The sequence below is a fragment of the Sceloporus undulatus genome, chromosome 2, assembly GCF_019175285.1.
Source record: "Sceloporus undulatus isolate JIND9_A2432 ecotype Alabama chromosome 2, SceUnd_v1.1, whole genome shotgun sequence".
In the NCBI taxonomy this organism is placed as follows: Eukaryota; Metazoa; Chordata; class Lepidosauria; order Squamata; family Phrynosomatidae; genus Sceloporus; species Sceloporus undulatus.
In genome coordinates this window covers 91675860-91696185 of record NC_056523.1, presented here as the reverse complement: position 1 = coordinate 91696185, position 20326 = coordinate 91675860, and the positions used below count along the sequence as shown (strand labels likewise).

Here is a 20326-nt window from a genome sequence, read left to right as displayed (position 1 = left end):
GTATGCCATCCTGGGAATTTGTGATACAGGATGAAGTATTAATTTTTTATTAAACAAATCATCAATTACCTAGTTATTTCCCCCCCCCCATTTCACTCACCCACCTCACACCCTCTTCCCTGACTCACTTCTTGTATTCTTGAAGAGCAAGTGATCTCTTGAATGTAGGAGAAAAATCTGCAGCAGCAGGAGAAAAATCATAACAAGAACATAACAAGAGCTATGCTAGACTGGACTAAGCTCCATTTGTATGGTTTGGTATCATGTTTGCTTCAGTGAAGTGTGAGACAGATAATTCTGGGAGGACCAGAGACAGGACATGAAGGGACCAGTGCTCCTATATCATTTGCTTCCCCAGAGTAGCATCCTACCTCATCCCATGAAGGGATCATGTGGCAGTCCTGGCAATTAATCATCAATACTTCCATGCTCCCAAATTCATATCCCTTGAGTACATGGACATTTGCTGCTCTTCGCTTGCTGCTTGACAAACTGCAATTTCCTTCTAACTCCAAACATACCAATGTCTAGCCTGCGTTGCCACTAGCCCTCCCTAGTAGTGCTCTCTCTCTCTCTCTCTCTCTCTCTCTCTGTGTGTGTGTGTTTTATTCTAGACAGTGCTCATCTTCCTGTGCTAGAAAGATTCAGTCAAGAAGGAGTGATTCAGAAAGGAAGGAGATCTGTTGTTCTGCTAGTACTTTTCAGATACTCCTCCTGTCCTTCCCATTGTTGTGTAGAGAGAGAAACAGCACATCTCCTGAACAAGTGGAGAAGAGAGAGTGTGTGTGCCTGTGAATGCAGGAAGGGAGTGCATAGCAACGCAACTCCACAATGAAGAAGGGTCAGGAGCACCATTCTCAGAAGGTAAGAGTGGCAGCAATTTGTACCGGAGGTACCTCACAAGATGCCACAAGCCAGGGAGGAGGAGGATTGCTGAAGCAATGGGGAGGCTTAACAAGGCTGGAAGAGAGGGGCACAGCCTCAGCTGCGGGTGGCAGAGGGTGCTTACTCAGGTACCAGGGAATTAGTAATAATTTGTCTCATGCATGTTGGACAGGGCAAAGCAAGGTGGCAGTGTCATTTCAAAATGAACTCTTCTTGCTCTTGTTCTTGTATTTTCTTAATGAGCAGGTTCAATAAACAGCCATGTACAGAAAGCTGGGTTTGTCCGATGTAGCCATCCAGCCTCCTAAGGCAGTTGCTTTTCCCCCCTGGTGGGTGGCAAGTGTTTCTGCCAGGAGGATTCTGCCAATCTGGGTGTAGTTGGGAGAGAAGACATTCAGGTGTGAGGCTCCACTCTCTGCTGTGTTTGAATTTATTGGCTCTTCCTCTGCATCCAAACTGTAACAGGTGCTGGAGTGATGAGGGAGAGACATCAAGGCATGGAAAAAGGGAGAGATGTTGGGGAATGCTGAACAGCAGGTAGCCTATCTTTCGGCACAAGCCATCAGGTGGTCTACAGTATTGGTCCACATTGGGAACTGGTGGTGCAAGACACTAGCCAGGTCTGCTTGAGTCTTTGCATATACAGGCCCTCTAGGATTTCATCATTGAGTTGCTTCCTTCCTTCCCCACACCCAATAATCCACACTTTCTCAGCCTGAAAAGAAGGCATAGGCAAACTGCCTCTGAACAAATCTTGCCAAGAAAACTCCATGATAGGGTTGCTATAAGTTGGCAACGATTTGAAGTTACACAATAACAACAATTTTATGTTAGTGATTTTTCATTTCACCTCCCACCTTTATACCTTCATGAGGAGGCAATGACCATGTTCCCCTGAACACAGGCCTGATCTTGTGATTTTAGAAGCTAAGTAGGGCCAGTCCCAGTAAATATTTGGATGGATAATAATAATAATAATAATAATAATAATAATAATAATTTATATCCTGCCTCTCCCTGTATTGGATCAAGGTGGGTAACAGCATACAAAAGAAAGAACAATAAAATGAAGAACATAGAACAATAGATAAAAATACAACCAATGACCATTGATCAATACCAGGATTCTTGAGATAGAGTGCCGAATAATCCTGCTTGAAAAGTTGAAGAGTCATTGCTGTTATTGGCCCATCTGCCAGTATAGGTAAATGGACCAATGGTCTGACTTGATACAAGATAGATTCCGGGGAGGCGTTACAAACCGCCGCTTTGCGGCGGTCTCCCGGCACTGCTGTTTGCTCCACGAGGGAGCCGCCGCAGCCAAACCGCGCGGCTCCCTTACAGAACAAAAAAGAAACTCCAAAATGGAGCTTCTTCTGACGGTGTGCTAATGACGGCGCGAGGCGCCAATGGCGCACTCGCGACGTCATTAGCGACATGCAGATGCACAGCGTCCGTTACGTCAAGATGGCGGCGGCCGTGTGGAACGGCCGCCACCATTTGTTATGGACAAAGAGACGGCCCTTTTTTAAACTGGGACGTCCTGAGGACGTCCCAAGTGGCGGTTTGTAACCTCTCTCTCTCTCTCTCTCTCTCTCTCACACACACACACACCATCCAGCTCTTTCTGAAACTTCTGACTCCACCCAGAGCCAACCAGCAACATTTTTCTGCCAGGGGTAGAACAGCAAAGGTAATCTCACATATTCCTGCCAGGTTGAGGAACAAAGTAATCATAATTAGTCATGCACGTGAAAACTAGTATTTTTAAAAGACAAATGCTATTTTTTGCACATATAATACTAGTTATTTTGTACAAGGACTTGTTTTTTTCTGCACAGAAAATCCAGTTTTCTGTGCAAAAAAAAAAAAGCCCCAACACCAGTTTGTGCATTTGTGTGTGTGTGCATAGAGTAAGTTCAGACTTTGAATAGTCTTTGAAAGCTGTGTAGTTTTCAAATATTTTCTCACAGTGAGGAGAAAAATGATAATATTGTAGATTCTTGCCTCTGAGAACAAAATTTATGAAGATGCACATTCCCAAATAAGGACAGATATCCTGTTTCCTGCTTAATGGTTGTCTCTGAACACTGAGTAATCAAAAGTCTCTCTTATGCAGCTGATATCAGACCAAACAAACAAGGGCCTTGCTCAGGTTTTGATAAAGTCAGTGCTGTTTTCCTTTGGTGTAGGCTGTATTTTGGAAGAAGGAACTAGCAAAAACCATCTCTGAGTATTCGTTACCTAAGAAAACCCTATGAAAAATTAATGAGGTACCATAAATCGACAGGTGACTTGAAAGCACATGCATACACACACTATTTTCATGCTAGCTCGATGTTATCTAGAGGTTGGGAAAGTTATATTTTTGACTACAGTTCCTAGAACCCACCATCAAGCTTATCTGGCTCCCATACTAATTTAGAGATTACCAGAACTGCAGTGCCTGCTCCCCAATAACTTTCCCATGTATGTTCCCCATCACCTTGTATTGATGTGGCATGCTGTGTCTAATTTTAGAGGCACTATATGGTGAACATGCTGATAATCATTGAAAGTGCTATTCTTCTCAAGTATCACTAATCCCCTTTCAAAGCAGTCCTAGTTGTGCTCCATTATTACATATGTAGAAGCAAATCCCATCGTTAAAACTATGTGCAATGTGAAGAAATATTTCATCTTATTTGTTCTGAATTCTGCCAACATTTAGCTTCAATGGATAATCCTGGGTTCTACTATTATGAAAGACACCCACACATGAATAATGAACCCTTCTACCACTTTTTTCTTTTGTCCTAACCTAAATGTTACCAAACATTGCAGTCTTCCCTGAACTGGGAGTCTTCCCACCCCTTGATCATTCTAGTTGCCTTCTTCTGTGCCTTTTTCAACTCAGCAGTATCATTTTTCAGATACAGTGATAAGATCTGAACATGTTATTCTATGTTTGATCACCCCATGGATTTGTATAAAGGTACTATGACATCAGCAATTTTAGTTTCAATTCCTTTTTTCATTATGCCCAACTTAGAATTTTCCCTTTCTCTAGAGTAGTTTACCATTGTGAGAATTTTCATTAAGCATTCCACTTTAAGCCCAGTCTTTCTCTGTTGTCACACCAACTCTGATCTTTTCTTCTCAGTACCCATCACTTCTTACTGTACTTGCTTACAGTGAATTTTATTTGTCATTTTAATGCCTATTCTTCCAGTTTGAAGAGGTCCTTCTGGAATTCCCCCCCCCCCCAAAAAAAATCTATTTGCTAACTATGCATATAATCTGGAGTAACCAGAAAACTGTTCTTGTTATAGTTTTTTGTGGTTTTTTTAGGCTATGTGGCCATCCTCTGTAAGAGTTTATTCCTGATGTTTCACTGCCATCTTCAGAGAATGCTGACCTGGATGAGTGTGTGTGTGTGTGTGTATTGTGTGATCCTAGGTGAGGTGGAGTGATTCCCATGTTAATCTGGGTATTGTTCTGTTGTTGATGGCCTCCTCGGGGTAGGAGGATATGCAAAGGAAGATTAGTGTCTGTTAATTGGTGATCATTGTCTGCTGGGAAAGCCCCTGACCCTGGGTGGTTTCTCATTTGCATTTGCTGAGTCCTGGTTTTGGTGTTCTTCAGGACTGGTAGCCAAACTTTATTTACTTTAAGGGTTTCTTTTGGTGTTCCGAAGAACACCAAAACACCATATATATATATGGGAAGAGGGACTGCATTGTTCATATTCCTCCATGATGTGAACAGTTCATTTACGTTTATTAATTACTTTTTATTCCTTTACCTGGCATTATTCAAAATGTTGATCTATGAAGCAGTATTAATTCATGAGTCATTGGCTGATGGTCCACAGTAAGCTTCCAAGAAAGAAACAACAATTGTAACAATGTGAACAAATATGGTGCTAGTCCCTGACACACGGGGGGGGGGGGGGAATCTACCAGCCTCCACTTCAGTCTCAGGAACATTGTTTTAATCAGTTTCCAATACTCCAAAAGATTTCTTTTTTATCCTATGACTACTAAGTTTTCTCAGGAGCCCAGCTTCATCATGATTTCCATGAAAGTGGGATAGAGAATCCAGGTTTTAGCATGACTTTAATCCCTTTTTAGTATGACTTTTAAATAAGTACATCTCAAACAGCTGATTTAAACATTGGATTAAAATCTGGAGTTGCTTCATTGATTGGAATTTCAGGCACTGTCAATTTATGGTACAGACATGATTATCATAATCAGTAAAAAAAAAGAGAGGCTTTAGTATAGTTTCTCTCTCTCTCTCTCTCTCTCTCACACACACACACACGAAACTCTCTTCATGCAAAAAGCTGTTTATCGCATCCATCTGGTACTTATTAATAATACACTTATAAGGCTTGATGTGGGAATATCTAATGGTACATTTTCCTGCTCATTAGGCATATCTGCTGTCTCTGATGCTTTCATCAAACTGGCCACAATAAATGCAGATAACATTTTGACATTAGGAAAAAGCAGAGGCCATAAAAATTTTGCTTGAAAACACCATTATCCCACTGAAACCTCGGGTGCTTCCAGTTCAGGTGGGCAGCTGCTACTGCTACCAGCCAAGAGACACCGTGTGGTTATTCCACGTTCCCTTTCTCTATGGATTTTCTCTTATTTAAAAAAAGACAGAAGCAGTGGGAGGATAATGTACAGAAAGCAAGGAGATTGGGGTGCAATGAAAAGTTCTGTGTTTGAAACAAATAGTTGCACAATAAATGCCTTGTCTGAAAGCATCCATTGTTAGATAATTTACCTAATGAATGCTTGACTCATGGGGCCTTGAAATACTTAATTATTTTTAAGTGCACAGTGTAGCTTTAACTTTAAACTTGACTTCATGTTTTCAAAAAAAGGCAAAGAAGATTATGAAAAACTAGCATTTGCTTTTCTCACTGCAAGCAACATATGGAGAGACAGGCTGTTGTCAGATTTGCATATTGTTTTGGAAAGGAACAATTGCCATCTAAATAGTCCAATCATTGGAGGGTCAATTTTTTAAAAACTTGATTGGGATCTGAGTTCCTGGCACAAAGATGATATAGGTCCAAAACACACTGCAGAAATAATCCAGTTTGAGTGCTTTAATTGCCTTGGCTCAATGCTAGAGAATCCTGGGAATTGTAGTTGATTGTGGCACCAGAGCTCTCTGACAGAGAAGGCTTAATGTCTCACAAAACTACAGTTCCCAGAATTCCCTATCATTGAACCAGGGCAATTAAAGTGGTATCAAACTGGATTATTTCTGCAGTATGTTTTGGACCATAATCACATCCCTTTATATCAGTCACAGATCTCATTTCCATCATGCCCAGTAGATACTTTGTTTCTATAGCTTGATAATAATAAAGTTTCCTTTTCTTATGTATTATAACCCTAGGTATGCACTATTTCGTCATATCTCCTATGTGAGTGCAATGTGTAGCTCTCTAGATGTTGCTATATGACCATCACACTGAGCACATAGCTAAGCAGGCCTGTTAGTATTTGGATAGGTGATCATCAGGGGGGAATGCCAGGGATCTCCAGGGACTCTTTTGCACTATGCAATGATCTTGCTATGATTCCACCTTCACTGCCATGGTAACATCCTAACAACCTATGGACTCTTGGGGTTTTCAATTTGGGGGAAGGACATTTAGAATTTAGACAGCTAGCATTGAGTGTTGAACCATGACTCTAGAGACCATGATTTAATTCCTAGCTTGGCCCTAAACCCCATTGGGTGACCTTGGGCAAGTCACACTCTCTCAGACTCAAAAGAAGACAATCTGAAACCTCTCTGAACAAATAATTCCAAGAAAGATTTGCAATTATTAATTGTAGTAATTAGAAACCTCTGTCATAAATAAGTTTGTTTTGTTTTGGGTCAAAGTGGAGATCTCTGAAAATGAGGAAAACAATCCAAGATGGATTTGTGGAAAAGAAATGATTAAAAGACCCAAGTAAATAGTTTAGCCCATCATACTGCCTCTGAGTTGAATTTCAAAGAAATTGCTTGTACTTATATTTAATGATTACGTGTCAAAACTGATTTAGGGCTAGGCCTGTAGCAGATATGAAATAAAAAGGCTTTCCACTTCCATACAGAAGACAGTTTCTGAAACTTTGCATTGATCCTCCCTCCCCACAAAAAAACCCCTCTGGGATGGATCCAGTTTATGTAATATTTAAAACAGACCAAAGCAAATAATTTGGAGATCAGTCAGTTATTTATTTATTGTATGCATATAATGCTCTTCCTCTGGTATGGGACTCGAGGCAGCTCACAAACAATAAAACAAAATTAGCTAAAAACATTGTGATAAAGTGAAAACACAATTAAAATGCTGCAATTTTAAAAATAATACTTTAAAGAATGTAAGATCATTAAAAATACACAGATTAAAACTAGAGTACCTCCCATCCCTATAACAAACAAGCTTGATTTATATACCGCTTCATACCGCCTAAGCAGTTTACAACTGTAAGCTAATTTGCCCCAACAATCTGGGTACTCATTTTAGCGACCTCCTCGGAAGGATGCAAGCCTGAGTCAACCTTGGGCCCTTTTTCTGGTCTTGAACTCGCAACCTTGTGGTTTTGAGTGAGTGGCTGAAGTACAGGCATTTAACCACTGCACCACCCAGGCTCCTATAAGTAGGCTCCCTGTCATTAAAAGCCTCCTCAAACAAAACCAACGTTTATTTTTGCCTGCTGAAGAAAGGAGAGCAAGAAAGGAATAAGCCTAGCCTCCCATGGAAGAGCATTTGAAAGGGTGGAAGCAACCACTGCGAAGGCTCTCTCTCATGTCTTCACCAAATGACCCTGTGATAGTGCTGGGACTGAAAGAAAGCCTTCCCCTGAGGACCTAAAGACACTGAGAACAGGGAGATGTGATCCTTCAGGTAGTCTGGACCTAAGCCATATAGGGCTTTATAAACCATGATTATCATGTAGATGACCCCAGTCACTATTTTGGACCTGCCGAAGTTTCTGAATAGTTAGAATTATTGCAATGTCTTCTACATCTGGTTGCCTTTGTAAAGTGTCCCATTGGTTTAGAGTGCAGATCCCAGGGTGTGGTCTTGCTAAGCTCAGACTAACTTGGGAGGTCCAAAAACCATGTATTTTTGTGCATGCATTCTACATGCACACATGGGCCTGTTACAGACAGCCAAAATAAAGCTGCTTCGAGTCACTTTGGAGATATGGTATTTCAATGTTGCATGAGTCCTAAGAGTCTGGAAGCTTCACCAAAGCTGCACTCCAGTCCTTAGGACTGGAGCATGGCTTTGGTGCGGCCTTTGGACTCTTAGGATGCATGTACTGTATCATTGAAATACCATACCTCCAAAGTGACTCGAAGCAGCTTTATTTTGGCTGTCTGTAACAGGCCATAAAGAATAAATAAAATGCAAAGTACCATGGACAGCACCACACACAAAAAAATCTTACTAGATAAACCTGTATTCAGCACAGCAACTTCAGTAACTTTCGCAGAGAAGGCTAAAGACCTTGTCAAACTAACAATCCCGAGATTCTATAGCATGGAGCTATAACACTTAAAGTGGTGTTGACCTGCATTATTTCCACAGTGTAGATGCACACCCTGTGTTCCATTAATCGACACACTGGGGCTTCCTGTTTCTGTACAGGACCAAGAATGTTCTTTTGTGGCCAATTCTGAAAAAGCTTTCTAAAAATAATACATTTGCTAGAGAAGCAGGAAAGAACATCCTGAAAGGAGAAAGCGAGGAAAAATCAGTGAAAACAGAACTGGGTGGGGAGGATTTGCTTTACAGTGTTTTCAATGGGGAGTGAGTGGATTTGTGTATATGAGTATGATGCTGTGTGAATGGGGTGGCAGGGTTTGTGGATTTCTCCCCAAATTGAATGAATTTCCTCCTGGGGATGAGTGGGTTTCAGCCCAGAGTGGATCCCCACTCCAGCATCCCTGTCTCCTATTTTGCATACATGACCTTAACATTGCTAGATTTTCCTTCATCAGTGATGGGTATTAGTAAAACAGAGAAATATGGCCTCAAAAGAACATTTCTGTGTGGCTTCTGGATTAAAATCTGCATCATTATTATGACATGCAAAAAGGTAGATTGTGGGCACTCTGAATATGCTGTGCTGCCCGTGTTTTCTTCTAAGTAATCTAGTCCTCTTTATCACTAAATTATGGTTTCCAGATGTCCCTTATTATAATGGAATAGCCTCTATTTAATGGCCAGAAAACTTGTCCCTTACAAGAAAAAAAAATTTATTATAAAGGATGTCCATTCACAGGGTCACCATGAGTTAGCTGACTCGAAAGCAGCTAACAATAACAAAAACCCCTATTGAAGGGTAGGAAAGCTCTTCTGTTTATGTAGACAATGTATGTATGCCCATATATTAAATGGCATCTGTGACATCTGGATGCACATGCCTGCTCCATACTTGTGTATTTGTCTTTCTACCTATGTTAGATTAACCTGACCGTGTACAGGCACGTTTGTGGCCTGGTTCTGTGTACAGGGAGTTGTACATGTGCTCCTAACAGTGTATAAACATATGGAAGGTAAATCTGTGCTTCACTATTAGTTCCATTTCCTCACTTACACTTTCTTCCCTTGTCTCCATGGAAACTGACCAAGAGAGCACAGTCTTTCTAGCTCTAGCCTGCCGTGGTGCTAGATGAACAGTGATAGAGGGCCAGTGCTTCATTTGGGCCGGCTCTCACCAGATCTCATCCTGGAACCATTTCTAAGGAAACAGATAAATTTATAATCAAAGTTAAAGTCTTACTGAGCATTGACAGTCTGTCACTAAAAGTTGCCAGGCCCTGGCTGCATCTGTACTGCAGAAATAATCCATGTTGCCATCACTTTAACTGCCATGGCTCAGTGCTATGGAATTCTGGGAACTATAGTTTTGTGAGACATTTAGCTTTCTCTGTCAGAGAGCTCTGGTGCCACAACAAACTACAGTTCTCAGGGTTCCCTAGCCTTCAGCCATGGTAGTTAAAGTGGTGTCAAACTGGATTATTTCTTCAGTGCACTTGGAGCCCCTATTAAGGAAGAACTCCTAAATGTGTGGCTTACGCACCCACCAACCCACCCAGTTCTTCTTTTAATCAAATTAAGCACCTGAAACTGGACTGTTAAGAAAATTTGCTTGGAGACCATGTCAAGTGAAAAATGTTTACTATGAAGACCCCCCCATCCCCACCCCAGCTGGGCAATTCTTAAACCAGCCAATAGTAGCCAGCAGGATTCCTGTCCTATAATTCCCCACACACATCTTTAATTTTGTGAATTAATGTTTTAGTTGGATCTTTTGAAAATTATTGTAAGCTCCCTTGGACCCCATTTTGAGAAAAGGGGGGGGTGGTGGTAATAAGTGTAATAAATTAAAAAAACCAACAATTCCCACAGAGATACCAGTGTTCCAGAATTCACACAGAACTGGGCCTACAAAATAAACATGTTACAAGATTGTCACTTATCAAGTTATAAAAAAGTAAACAGGGTCCCCACATTATGGACATTTGGCATTTACAGTTGTGTTTTTCTTAACCAGATCAAAAAATCACAGAGACAAAAAATTGTCCCAAGAAAACTATTACATTTTGCCAGTGGGATATTTTTGCCTTACCAATGTAATGTATTGGGGCATAAAAAGCCCCAATGCCATTTTGTGACTGAAACATGAAGCAGAGAAGCTGTTATGAGTGTTTCGATTTGATTTACTCTGCTTTGATTTACTCTTCTTGATTTACTCTGCTTAATAGCTCTGCTCACATAAACCTTACTGTGTTGTGCGGGCAGAAGGAGCCCACTGTTTGCTTCATGACCACTGTGTGGATAATGCTGCCAGTGGTGTGAAGCTGATCCCCTCATGCTTCATAGTTGAAATATGTGAACTGACTCCATTGGGGTGAAAGAAACAGTGGTTTAAGATGTGATATGAGAGTCCTGTCTGAGATGTTTGTTTATGATGGTTGATCAGCACATGCATCTTATGACCTGTTGCTGCCACATCAAGTTATGAACAGCAACTGCTTGGGGAAATGCGCCTTGAGGCAAACTGTGATTGTGATCCAGTGGAGTAAAGTAAGCGCTCATCTTGATTTGTATACCACACTCTAGCTTTTATTATTACCTCACGATCTCTGAAATTTGCTTTGTATTTCCTTTCACATACATCTTTAATTTCCTCCTCAATATTTTCTTTTTTCCCTTTGCCAGCCAGTCATTCCAGACCTGTTGATGACCCCAAGTGATCAAGGGGATGACTTAGAGAATGAATACCCTGAAGACAGAGGGAACTGGACAGGCAAACTGGATTTTCTCTTGTCTTGTATTGGCTACTGTGTTGGATTGGGGAATGTCTGGAGGTTTCCATACCGTGCTTATACAAATGGGGGAGGTAAGCACTGGACAACAGTGATTTTGTTACTTGCCCTTTGTGGAATATGTGACCATTCTTTGATGGTTTATGTTTACAGGTTTCATATCCATATTGAAAACAAACAATAGAAATTGGGCAGGCTGGCCCAAGACATTTTGTTGTCTGAGTAAAAAGATCCCCTTTCCCTCTTAGTCAATGGTGATGTTCCTGGTAATAAGAAGTTATTATAATCAATAATTTGCTGTCCTTTCATCATACCCGAAGAAGCTGCTGCTTGAGGCATCTGCCCCACTCTGCCTAATGGTAGAGCTGGCCCTGACAAGGAGGGCATATGAGTGTCTCACACTGCAGCTCTTTAACACAAGCAGTAAGATGAAAGAAAAGACCCAGAATAGGGGATTGGTGTGGCATCAGTTGATCCCATATAACTGAGCTCACAGTTGCTACTAGCATCAGCAAACATATCAAGCTGCCTCCTGTTTTCTTGCTTCTTCTTCCGTCACAAATTATTGTGTAGTTCTGGGGTGGGAGAGCAGGATGTCTCTTTGTTCAAGGCTGATGTGCAAGAACTTAAGTGAGTGAGACAAATCTATCTCTCTCCAGATTGCACAGAAGACACTGAACTTAGCACTCCTTTCTGCCAAATAAAAATCACAAAGAGAAAGGTGTAAGACTGGGAGGATATAGAGAGCTTCAGGAAAGGACAACTGTCCCAGGCTAGGGGATTGTACTAAAATATTAATACTTTATATTTCAATTTATAACTGTTTTAACTATTAAAATTGTTTAATTGGTTTTTTAATTATATATATATATATATATATATATACAGTATATATATATCTGTACTGTTTTTAAATTGTGTTGTTTTCTATTTTATATGCCTTGAGTCCCTATATTGGAAGAGAGGAAGCATATAAGATAATAATAATAATAATAATAATAATAATAATAATACAAACTAACCACAGGAATATTTTTGCCCCTAAAATATTTTCACCATATTTTGAGGGCCCCTGTTTCTTAGAAAGTCACTTCTTGTTCAATATTTGTTTTTTAAAATTCCTCTTTTGGATCTGCAGTCTAAATTCTGGGCCTGGGGTGAAAAACATTTTAAAATCTCTCTGGCAGTCTCTTGCCCCCCCCCCCCCATCCCGGCTCTAGGGGGTTACATTTAGGCTGTAGGCTGTGTTCTGCCAAACCCTGGAGAGCGTCTAAAAGTTACATTCTGAACTATAATGCCCAGAATTCTCTAGCCAGCAATGCTACTGGTAAATTCTGGGAGCTGTTTGCCAAAAAGAAATATTTCTCCAAGTTCTTTGTCTAAGCATATGGCCTGGTTTACTGTCTTTTGTTATTCCAATATAAAAATGGAAGTATGGAACTTACACCAGAACCTTGTTGTGTGCCTTCAAGTTATTTCTGACATGTGGCAACTCTAGGGTGACTTTATCACAAGGTTTTCTTGGCAAGATATGATCAGAAGGGTTTCCTTTGCTTTCTGTTAAAGCTGAGAGAGTGTAACTTGTCCAAAGTTACCCAGTGGGTTTTCATGGCTGAACAGTGATTTGAACCCTGGACTCCAAACACTGTTACTGTTATGGGGGGGGGAGTTGTGATATATATAAAAACAGTGGTGGTGATGATGAACCTGTGTATTGTACTGTATTCACAGAATAGAAGAAGCAAGGCCTTCTGCCTCTACCACTGCCTTGGAGCTTGAGGAGGGCAGTGGGTGTTAAGCACAGAGCCTGAGGAAGGCAGTGGGAGGCAGGTTGTTTGGGCTGGGCAGAGTTTGCAGTAGAGTAGTTGCTGTTATTTTTGCCTTATAAAGGTAAAGGTAGCCCTTTGACATGAATGCCTAGTCGTAACCAACTAGGCCATTTCTAAGTCGAAAAGCCAGCATTGTCTGAGGACTGCTCTGGTGGTCATGTGGCCAGCATGGCTGCACTGAAGGGTGGTACCTATCTACTTGCATTTGCATGCTTTCAAATTGCTAGGTTGGCAGAAGCAGAGACTAGTGACAGGAGCTCACATGCAGCAATCAGGCCTCGAACTGCCAACCTTCTGATCTTCCAATCGTCATAATTGGTGTCTTAACTACTAAGCCACCTTAGTGCCTTGTTGTAGTGAGTATGTATTAGTGTTGCCAGGTTTTCAAAGTAAGAGCAGTCAAAATTTATGTCATGCAAGGTTGACAAACAGGAAGTACCTGTCTACACAAATACAAAATTAAAGTATTGATTGGACTTAGCCATGTATTTCTTTGTGAAATTTACCTGTTACCTACATTCATACTTTACATGGTGCACACATTTATGAAGGGCCCATGCCCCAAAGTATGTTTGTTTTTTGGCATCTTGTTCAGACTGTAGAAGGAAAAGCTGTCCAACCTTCAAACAGAGGACATCTCTTATAATAAGGGACAACCTTGTAAGCGATGAGATTTCTAGCCCTCAAATATGGGACACCTCTTATAGTAAGAGACACTTGGCAACTCTAGCATGTATGTACGTATGTATATTACTGTTGTATTTATCTACCTCCCTTCCTCTCTTTCTCTCTCGCACAGCTACACATGATAGGTGGGATGGATTTTGTGAATAACTGCCACTGCTCCTCTACTGCATCCATTTTATAATTATCACTATAACAGGGTGTTTTTTTTAAATTCCAGTGTGCTTATGGGAGCAAAACCTTTTGAGGATTCCCAGTGGTAACCTATGTTGAGAATTCCATACAATTGGTTTGTGAGGAATTCTAGAATATAAAAACATGGAGCAAATATTTGTAAAAGGGCAGGCCATTATTCTGTGTGAATTATTTATGCTTAAGCAGGATTCAGTGTGATACATAACACTGCTGCCAAGTGTCCTGTGTGTTTCCAAGAGCAATGCTGGTGAATCAGTAGGTGGCAACCATCCTCTTGAGTCATTGTATAATACAGCTTGCAGGAATACAGGATGTAAAAGGGCAGCACCCCCCTGGAGATGCCATTTTGGACAAAATCAGCAACAAGATTTTAACCATTTACACACTGTAAATCATCAGGAATATTTTGCTTATGCTGTAGCAGGGAGTCAGCTCCTGACAGAATTAAATCTGCTCATCTGAATTTTCTAGATAATTTAAGATAAACCCTTTCTCTCCATTGCTTTTCTAAAAAAGTAGGGAGAGTACTTTTCTTTGACAAAGGTGGTTGCTTTTTTACTACTCTAGAAGCTGAGACCTTTTCATTGAGAGAAAATCTTGCAAATTGCTACCAAATTTCACCCCACATTTCCAAAACATCACCCAGGGTCAGGGGTTTGCCGGCAGACAATGGATCACTAATTAAATAGACAAAAAATCCTCCTTTCATATCCCCCCACCTTGAGGCCTTGCCATTCACCAGCAGACCAACACACAGATTAACATGCAAATCATTTAACCTCAACCAAGGGTCAGACAGTATATATACCCCCCACATCTCCATGCCACCATTCTCTGAAGATGCCAACCACAGATGCAGGTGCAATTTCAGGAATAATTTTTTTTCCAGAACATGGCCACATAGCCCGAAAAACCCACAAAAAACTAACAAGCAACTTGCAGTACTCAGGACTCAGGAGTAGATTGGTAAGTGGAAGGTCTGTGAAGTTTATATGGGTTTGGTAGTCTAAAGAAATGCCTGCTTTTAGAATTCTTTCTTTCTGAGTGTATTTCTTTTACTAGTTAGTTCACCTTGAGGTTCTAGCTCTCGCCCATCATACACAAAACAAGAGTCCATAAACCTCAGTCTGACTGATTTAGAGAATTCAACTTTCATGCTGAAATCCTTGCTGGAATTTTACCAGGGCAGAGAGCAGAACTAGGCGATGTTGTATTCCATTTGTAATACTGCATGTTTTCCATGACTCCTTCTTTCAGAAAATCTGTTAAGGCAAAAAAAGGGAGAATAGCTATGCAGTATCTCTTGACTGACAGTGTTCACGTTCTAGAATCATTCTTTTAGTTCCAGCTTGTGAAAGGTAATACAGGTTGAGTCTCCCTTATCTGGAATTCCAAATTCCAAAATATTAAAAAATCCAAAATTGTCCACATGGGTGAGATAATGACACCTTTGTTTTCTGATAGTTCAGTGTACACAAACTTTGTTTCATGAACAAAATTATTAAATGTATTGTGTATTAAATTACCTTCAGATCATGTGTATAAGGGCATATATGAAACATAAGTGACTATATAGGTTTCTTGTGGCTGGTTTTTTTTTTGGGGGGGGGGCTATGTGGCTGTGTTCTGGAAGAGTTTATTCCTGATGTTTCACCAGCATCTATGGATGGCATCTTCAGAGAATGTTGGCATGAGAGTGAGTGGGGTATATATATACTATGTGACCTTTGGTTTCTGCAGATGGATGCAGTTCTGTCAGTGGAATGATAGTATGGGATCCCACACCAAGTGTCAGAGTACAGTATTTCTTCTCTGGTTCTCTCCTTTCCCATCCTGTTGTCTCAACCTCTCTCTTACCTGCAGCACAACTGGAGTAGACAGGCAGGCAGATGGCAGGGTATGGAAGACAACTGGGAGGGAGAAACTACCTTTTATTCTCTTATATCCTTGTCCAGTGTTTTCCCATTTTCTGCTTAAGGCCACTCTTCCATGTATCATGTGTTTATATCTTACAGGGGCATTCCTTGTTCCGTATTTTATCATGTTGGCAATATGTGGGATTCCCATCTTCTTCATGGAGCTGTCATTGGGCCAGTTCTCAAGCCTGGGACCTCTTGCTGTTTGGAGGATAAGCCCACTATTTAAAGGTGTGTGTGTATGATGCAGTGCTCAGCTGGCTTCCTTGGTATTTCCTCCATCTCCCTTTGGTCTTTGCAGTGTAGAAAATCAGGGCTGCCAGTGCAAAAGCAACCAGCAGCAGCCATCATTTCCACCCTTCACAAACTATGAAACCAAGGTAGATGAATGTCTTGGCACCTTAAGCAAAGGAATTATTGTAATGAGAGAAGTGGATTGAGAGGTACAGTGGATCCAAACTTAGGAAGTTACTTTGCAAAAATAATTAATTACTCTGATAGGTCTGAGGCACTCGCAGTTGTAGTTAAACAGTAATTAAAAACTTTCCAAAGTAATTCTGTGCTTCAGTGTGTCTTGAAAGGAACTAAAACAGGTACTTTTAGTTACTTATGCCTATATTGCCAGACACACTCTTCTCCAGTCTACCTTGCTCCTCAGAGCGGATGTTTGTAAATGGGCCAACTAAAATGTTTTCCTCCAATGGTTGCATACCAGCCTATCTGTCTGTAGCTGCCTCAGATTTCCTGACACTACATTTTGCCTTAAGACAAGTGAAATACATAAGCAGCTCCCCTAGATTGCTGCTGTTATATTGATCTCTCTTTCATTTCTGCTCCCCTTTAGGTGTTGGCATGGCCACAATCCTGATTGTCTCCTTAGTGGCCATTTACTATAACATGATCATTGCTTATGTTCTCTTCTACCTCTTTGCCTCACTGACAAATAATTTGCCCTGGCAATACTGTGGCAACTGGTGGAACACAGACCTGTGCCTGGACCACCATGTCATGCACACAGGGAATGGTGCTGTGCCTCTCAATATCTCTAACACTGTTAGCCCAAGTGAGGAGTACTGGAGGTGAGTATATCATGATCTGGATGATTGCTAACAATTATATGGATCTACTGGTATATTTAGCAAGTTATTATACCAAACACACATCACATTTCTCGCTTTCTCTGGTATTTCTTATGGAAATTATGGATTATGTGAATCAGACTGAGTCAGTTTTACATCCATATAGCATTAAAATGTACAAGGTGGAAGAGGCGAAAACAAGACCTTATTTAGCCCAGTATAATGTCAAGGCATTATTCATTTTGTTCAAATAAATCCTTCTTTATTGACAAGATCAGATATTATTGAGTTCCTTATTATCAGATACTTTAGACTGAGAACTTAAGGCCCACTTCCTACAACATGAGTGTATTATATGACATTTCTTTTGTGAATCCTGAGTGCGTAGCATTACATGCAAGAGTTTTTCATGATGCATACATGGAGCAGAATGGGATGCATGTTTAGCAATATAAATATGGGTTCACTTTACAACATTTCTACATGGTTATGGGTGTAGGAATTGCAAGTTGAGTAAAGAATATCTTTGTTATTGTTGTTGTTATGTGGCTTCAAGTTGACTCTGATTTATGGCAACATTCTCATAAGGTTTTCTTGGTAAGATTTATTCTGAGGAGGTTTGCCATTGCCTTCCATCCATCCAACCGTCATCTTATTTATATTCTTTCTTGGACTCAAGATGCTTTACAAAAAGGTACAATGCAATGAAACACATATAATTAAAAACATACAAAAACCAAGATTAAAACAGTATTAAATATCAACAGAATTAAAATCAATTAAAACCTTTAAAACAGATTTTTGTTTAAAGTATAGGACCCTAAAAGTCATTAAAAAACAGTTTCCAAGAATGTGCTGGAAAGAAAGTTCTTAACCTGTTGCCAAAAGGAACATAAAGAAGGAAACATTTTAACTTCCCTGGGGAGAGAATTCCAAAATGTGGAATCAGCCACAGAGAAGGCTTTCTTCCATGTTCCCACAAGCTGTGCCTGTGAAGGGATTCGATAAAGAGAATTACCATCCCTGCATATGTTAGAGCTTGGGTAGGTCATGTAGGAGGATATGGTCCATCAAACAGCCTGGGTCGCTGGGACATATAGGGCTTCATAGGTTGAAACCAGCACTTTGAATTGTGCCCAGAAACAGACTGGCAGCCAATGGAGCTGTTGCAACAAGGGAGTTTAGTGCTCCCTCTAAGGCCTTCCTTTAAGGCTGAGAGAATTTGACTTTTCTAAGGTCCCTCAGTGGGTTTCCTTGGCTAAGTAGGGATTTGAACCTTAGTCTCCCAGATTCCTAGTTCCACCTTCAAACTGCTGTACCACACTGACTCTCAAAAAAGATCCTGCCTGGCATTACTTATACAGGAAACATGCTTCTGTACAGGAAAAACAAAACAAAACTATGTACAGATCCAGACAAGTGATAAAAATAATGGATCAGTTTCATTAGATGCCCACACTTGGAAGCAGTGCTTGGCTGCTGTGTGTGCACAGTGAAAATAATGCCATTTGTATCATGAATGAAAGCCTATAACAGTGATACTCAAACTTTTTACACTTGGGACCTCCCACATTTACAGCTACATGCGAACGTTGTGCCATCCCCAATGTAGTAAATGAATAAAAATAGCTTTATTTAATATATGTATTTTCATTTGGACATTCATGCACATTAATATTTTAACATTTTATAAGGAAATAACTTCATTCAAATTAGAACAGTTTTATTTAAATAAATTCAATATTTAACTCAACACATGTGTAAATTTTACACATAAAAACTTCAGGAAGAAGAGGAGGAGGTGGATGGATCAGAGCTTCCAGGTCTTCTGCCCCCCCCCTCCCTTTGAGCAACCTGGGGGTCCTGCCTGACTGTGAGAACCACTAGTCTATAGGTTTTCTTGATTTTTTTTTTACTAAGAAAATGTTTTTCATTTAGGATATATTAATAACATCTGAAGCTACCCTTAGCTACCATATCACAGATCAGCTATCAGGGACGTAGCCAAGGGGGGGGGGGGGTTGGGGGTCCGGAACCCCCCCCATCAGGACTGGGGATGATCAAGCTCCTTCCTCCCCCTTCCCCTCCCCTCCATCAAAAGCACGGACTTGGATGGAGACTAGAGGGAAAAGGCGGGGGGAAGTCTCAGGGAGCAGGGAGGCTCAGAGAGAGAGGGGGGAGGGAGGGAGGGAGGGAGGGAGAGTGGGCGGGTGTGTGAATCACAGGCACTTTAAAAGAGGATGGCTCAGGCAGGGGCTCTGTTTGGATATGAGAAGAGAATGACGGCGGTCCGTTTCTTATGGAAATGCCTACCCTGCCTGAGTCCCTCGCGCTCCTGTCTGTGATTGGACAGAGTGCCCATCAGTGTGAGGAAGGAAAGCACCAATGAAAAGGTGGCGCTTGGCAAAGGCCACCCTTTTCCTTCAGCAATAGCCACTCACTGCAACTTGAGTAGTTTATCATACTAGGTTGTTATAGAGTGATTGCCATGGCAATGTGCTGTGGGATTATGGGCGTTGTAGTTCAGTGACCTCCCCCATCTCTCTATCTCTGGCTGAGCTTTCCAAATGCCCCTCACCAAACTGCAAAGCCCAGAATTCTATAGCATGGGGGAATCTACACTGTTGATATAATACACTTTGACACCACTTTAAGTGTTGTAGCTCAGTTCTGTGGAATCCTGAGATTTGTATTTTTACAAGCATGTTTTTTCTTTGTAAAAGAGTACTGGTGCCTCACAAAACTACAAATGTATTTATTTATTTAGGTATTTATACCCCGCCCTTCAGCCCTAATGGCTCTCAGGGCGGCTTACAATTATTATTTTTAATCAGACAGTTCCCTGCCCTCAGGCTTACAATCTAAAAGATACAAAACAAAAGGAGAAGGGAATGGGTTTGGGTTTTTTTGTAGCCCTGGAAGTTAAAAGTGGTGTCAAACTGCATTATTTCTACAGTGTAGTTGCTCACAGTGTTGCCACTGCTAAAGTTAAAACAGAATATAGTTCCATTACAGTGCATTGTGATCTGGGTTGTTGTTGTTGTGTGTGCCTTCAAGCCCTTTCCAACTTATGGCAACCCTAAGATGAACCTACCCTGGGGTTTTCTTGGCAAGATTTGTTCAGAAGAGCTGTGCCATTGCCTTCCTCTGAAACTGAGACAGTGTGACTTACTCCCCAAGGTCACACACTGGGTTTCATGGCTGAGCTGGAAATCAAACCCTGGTCTCCAGACTCCAGAGTCATAGTCCAACACTCAGACCACTACAGCAAATTTTACCTTGTGGGTTTTACATGACAAATTCCAAAACCTATCAGGGACATAGCCCGGGGGGGGGGGTTTCTTGGAGTCCAGACCCCCCCTTCCATTAGATAAAATGAATGGTGTGTGCT

General features: G+C 41.0%; 1 protein-coding gene across 1 annotated transcript in view; it reads left to right on the top strand.

Moving 5' to 3' along the window:
• Window positions 1-608: 608 nt before the first annotated feature.
• Window positions 609-20326, top strand: part of SLC6A7 (solute carrier family 6 member 7) — a 34488-nt gene continuing 14770 nt past the window's right edge. The window contains exons 1-4 of the mRNA XM_042455663.1: window positions 609-864; window positions 11126-11306; window positions 15956-16087; window positions 16701-16935. Coding sequence (XP_042311597.1) covers window positions 832-864; window positions 11126-11306; window positions 15956-16087; window positions 16701-16935 — 581 coding nt within the window. The 5' untranslated portion in view covers window positions 609-831. The remainder of the gene's footprint in view (window positions 865-11125; window positions 11307-15955; window positions 16088-16700; window positions 16936-20326) is intronic.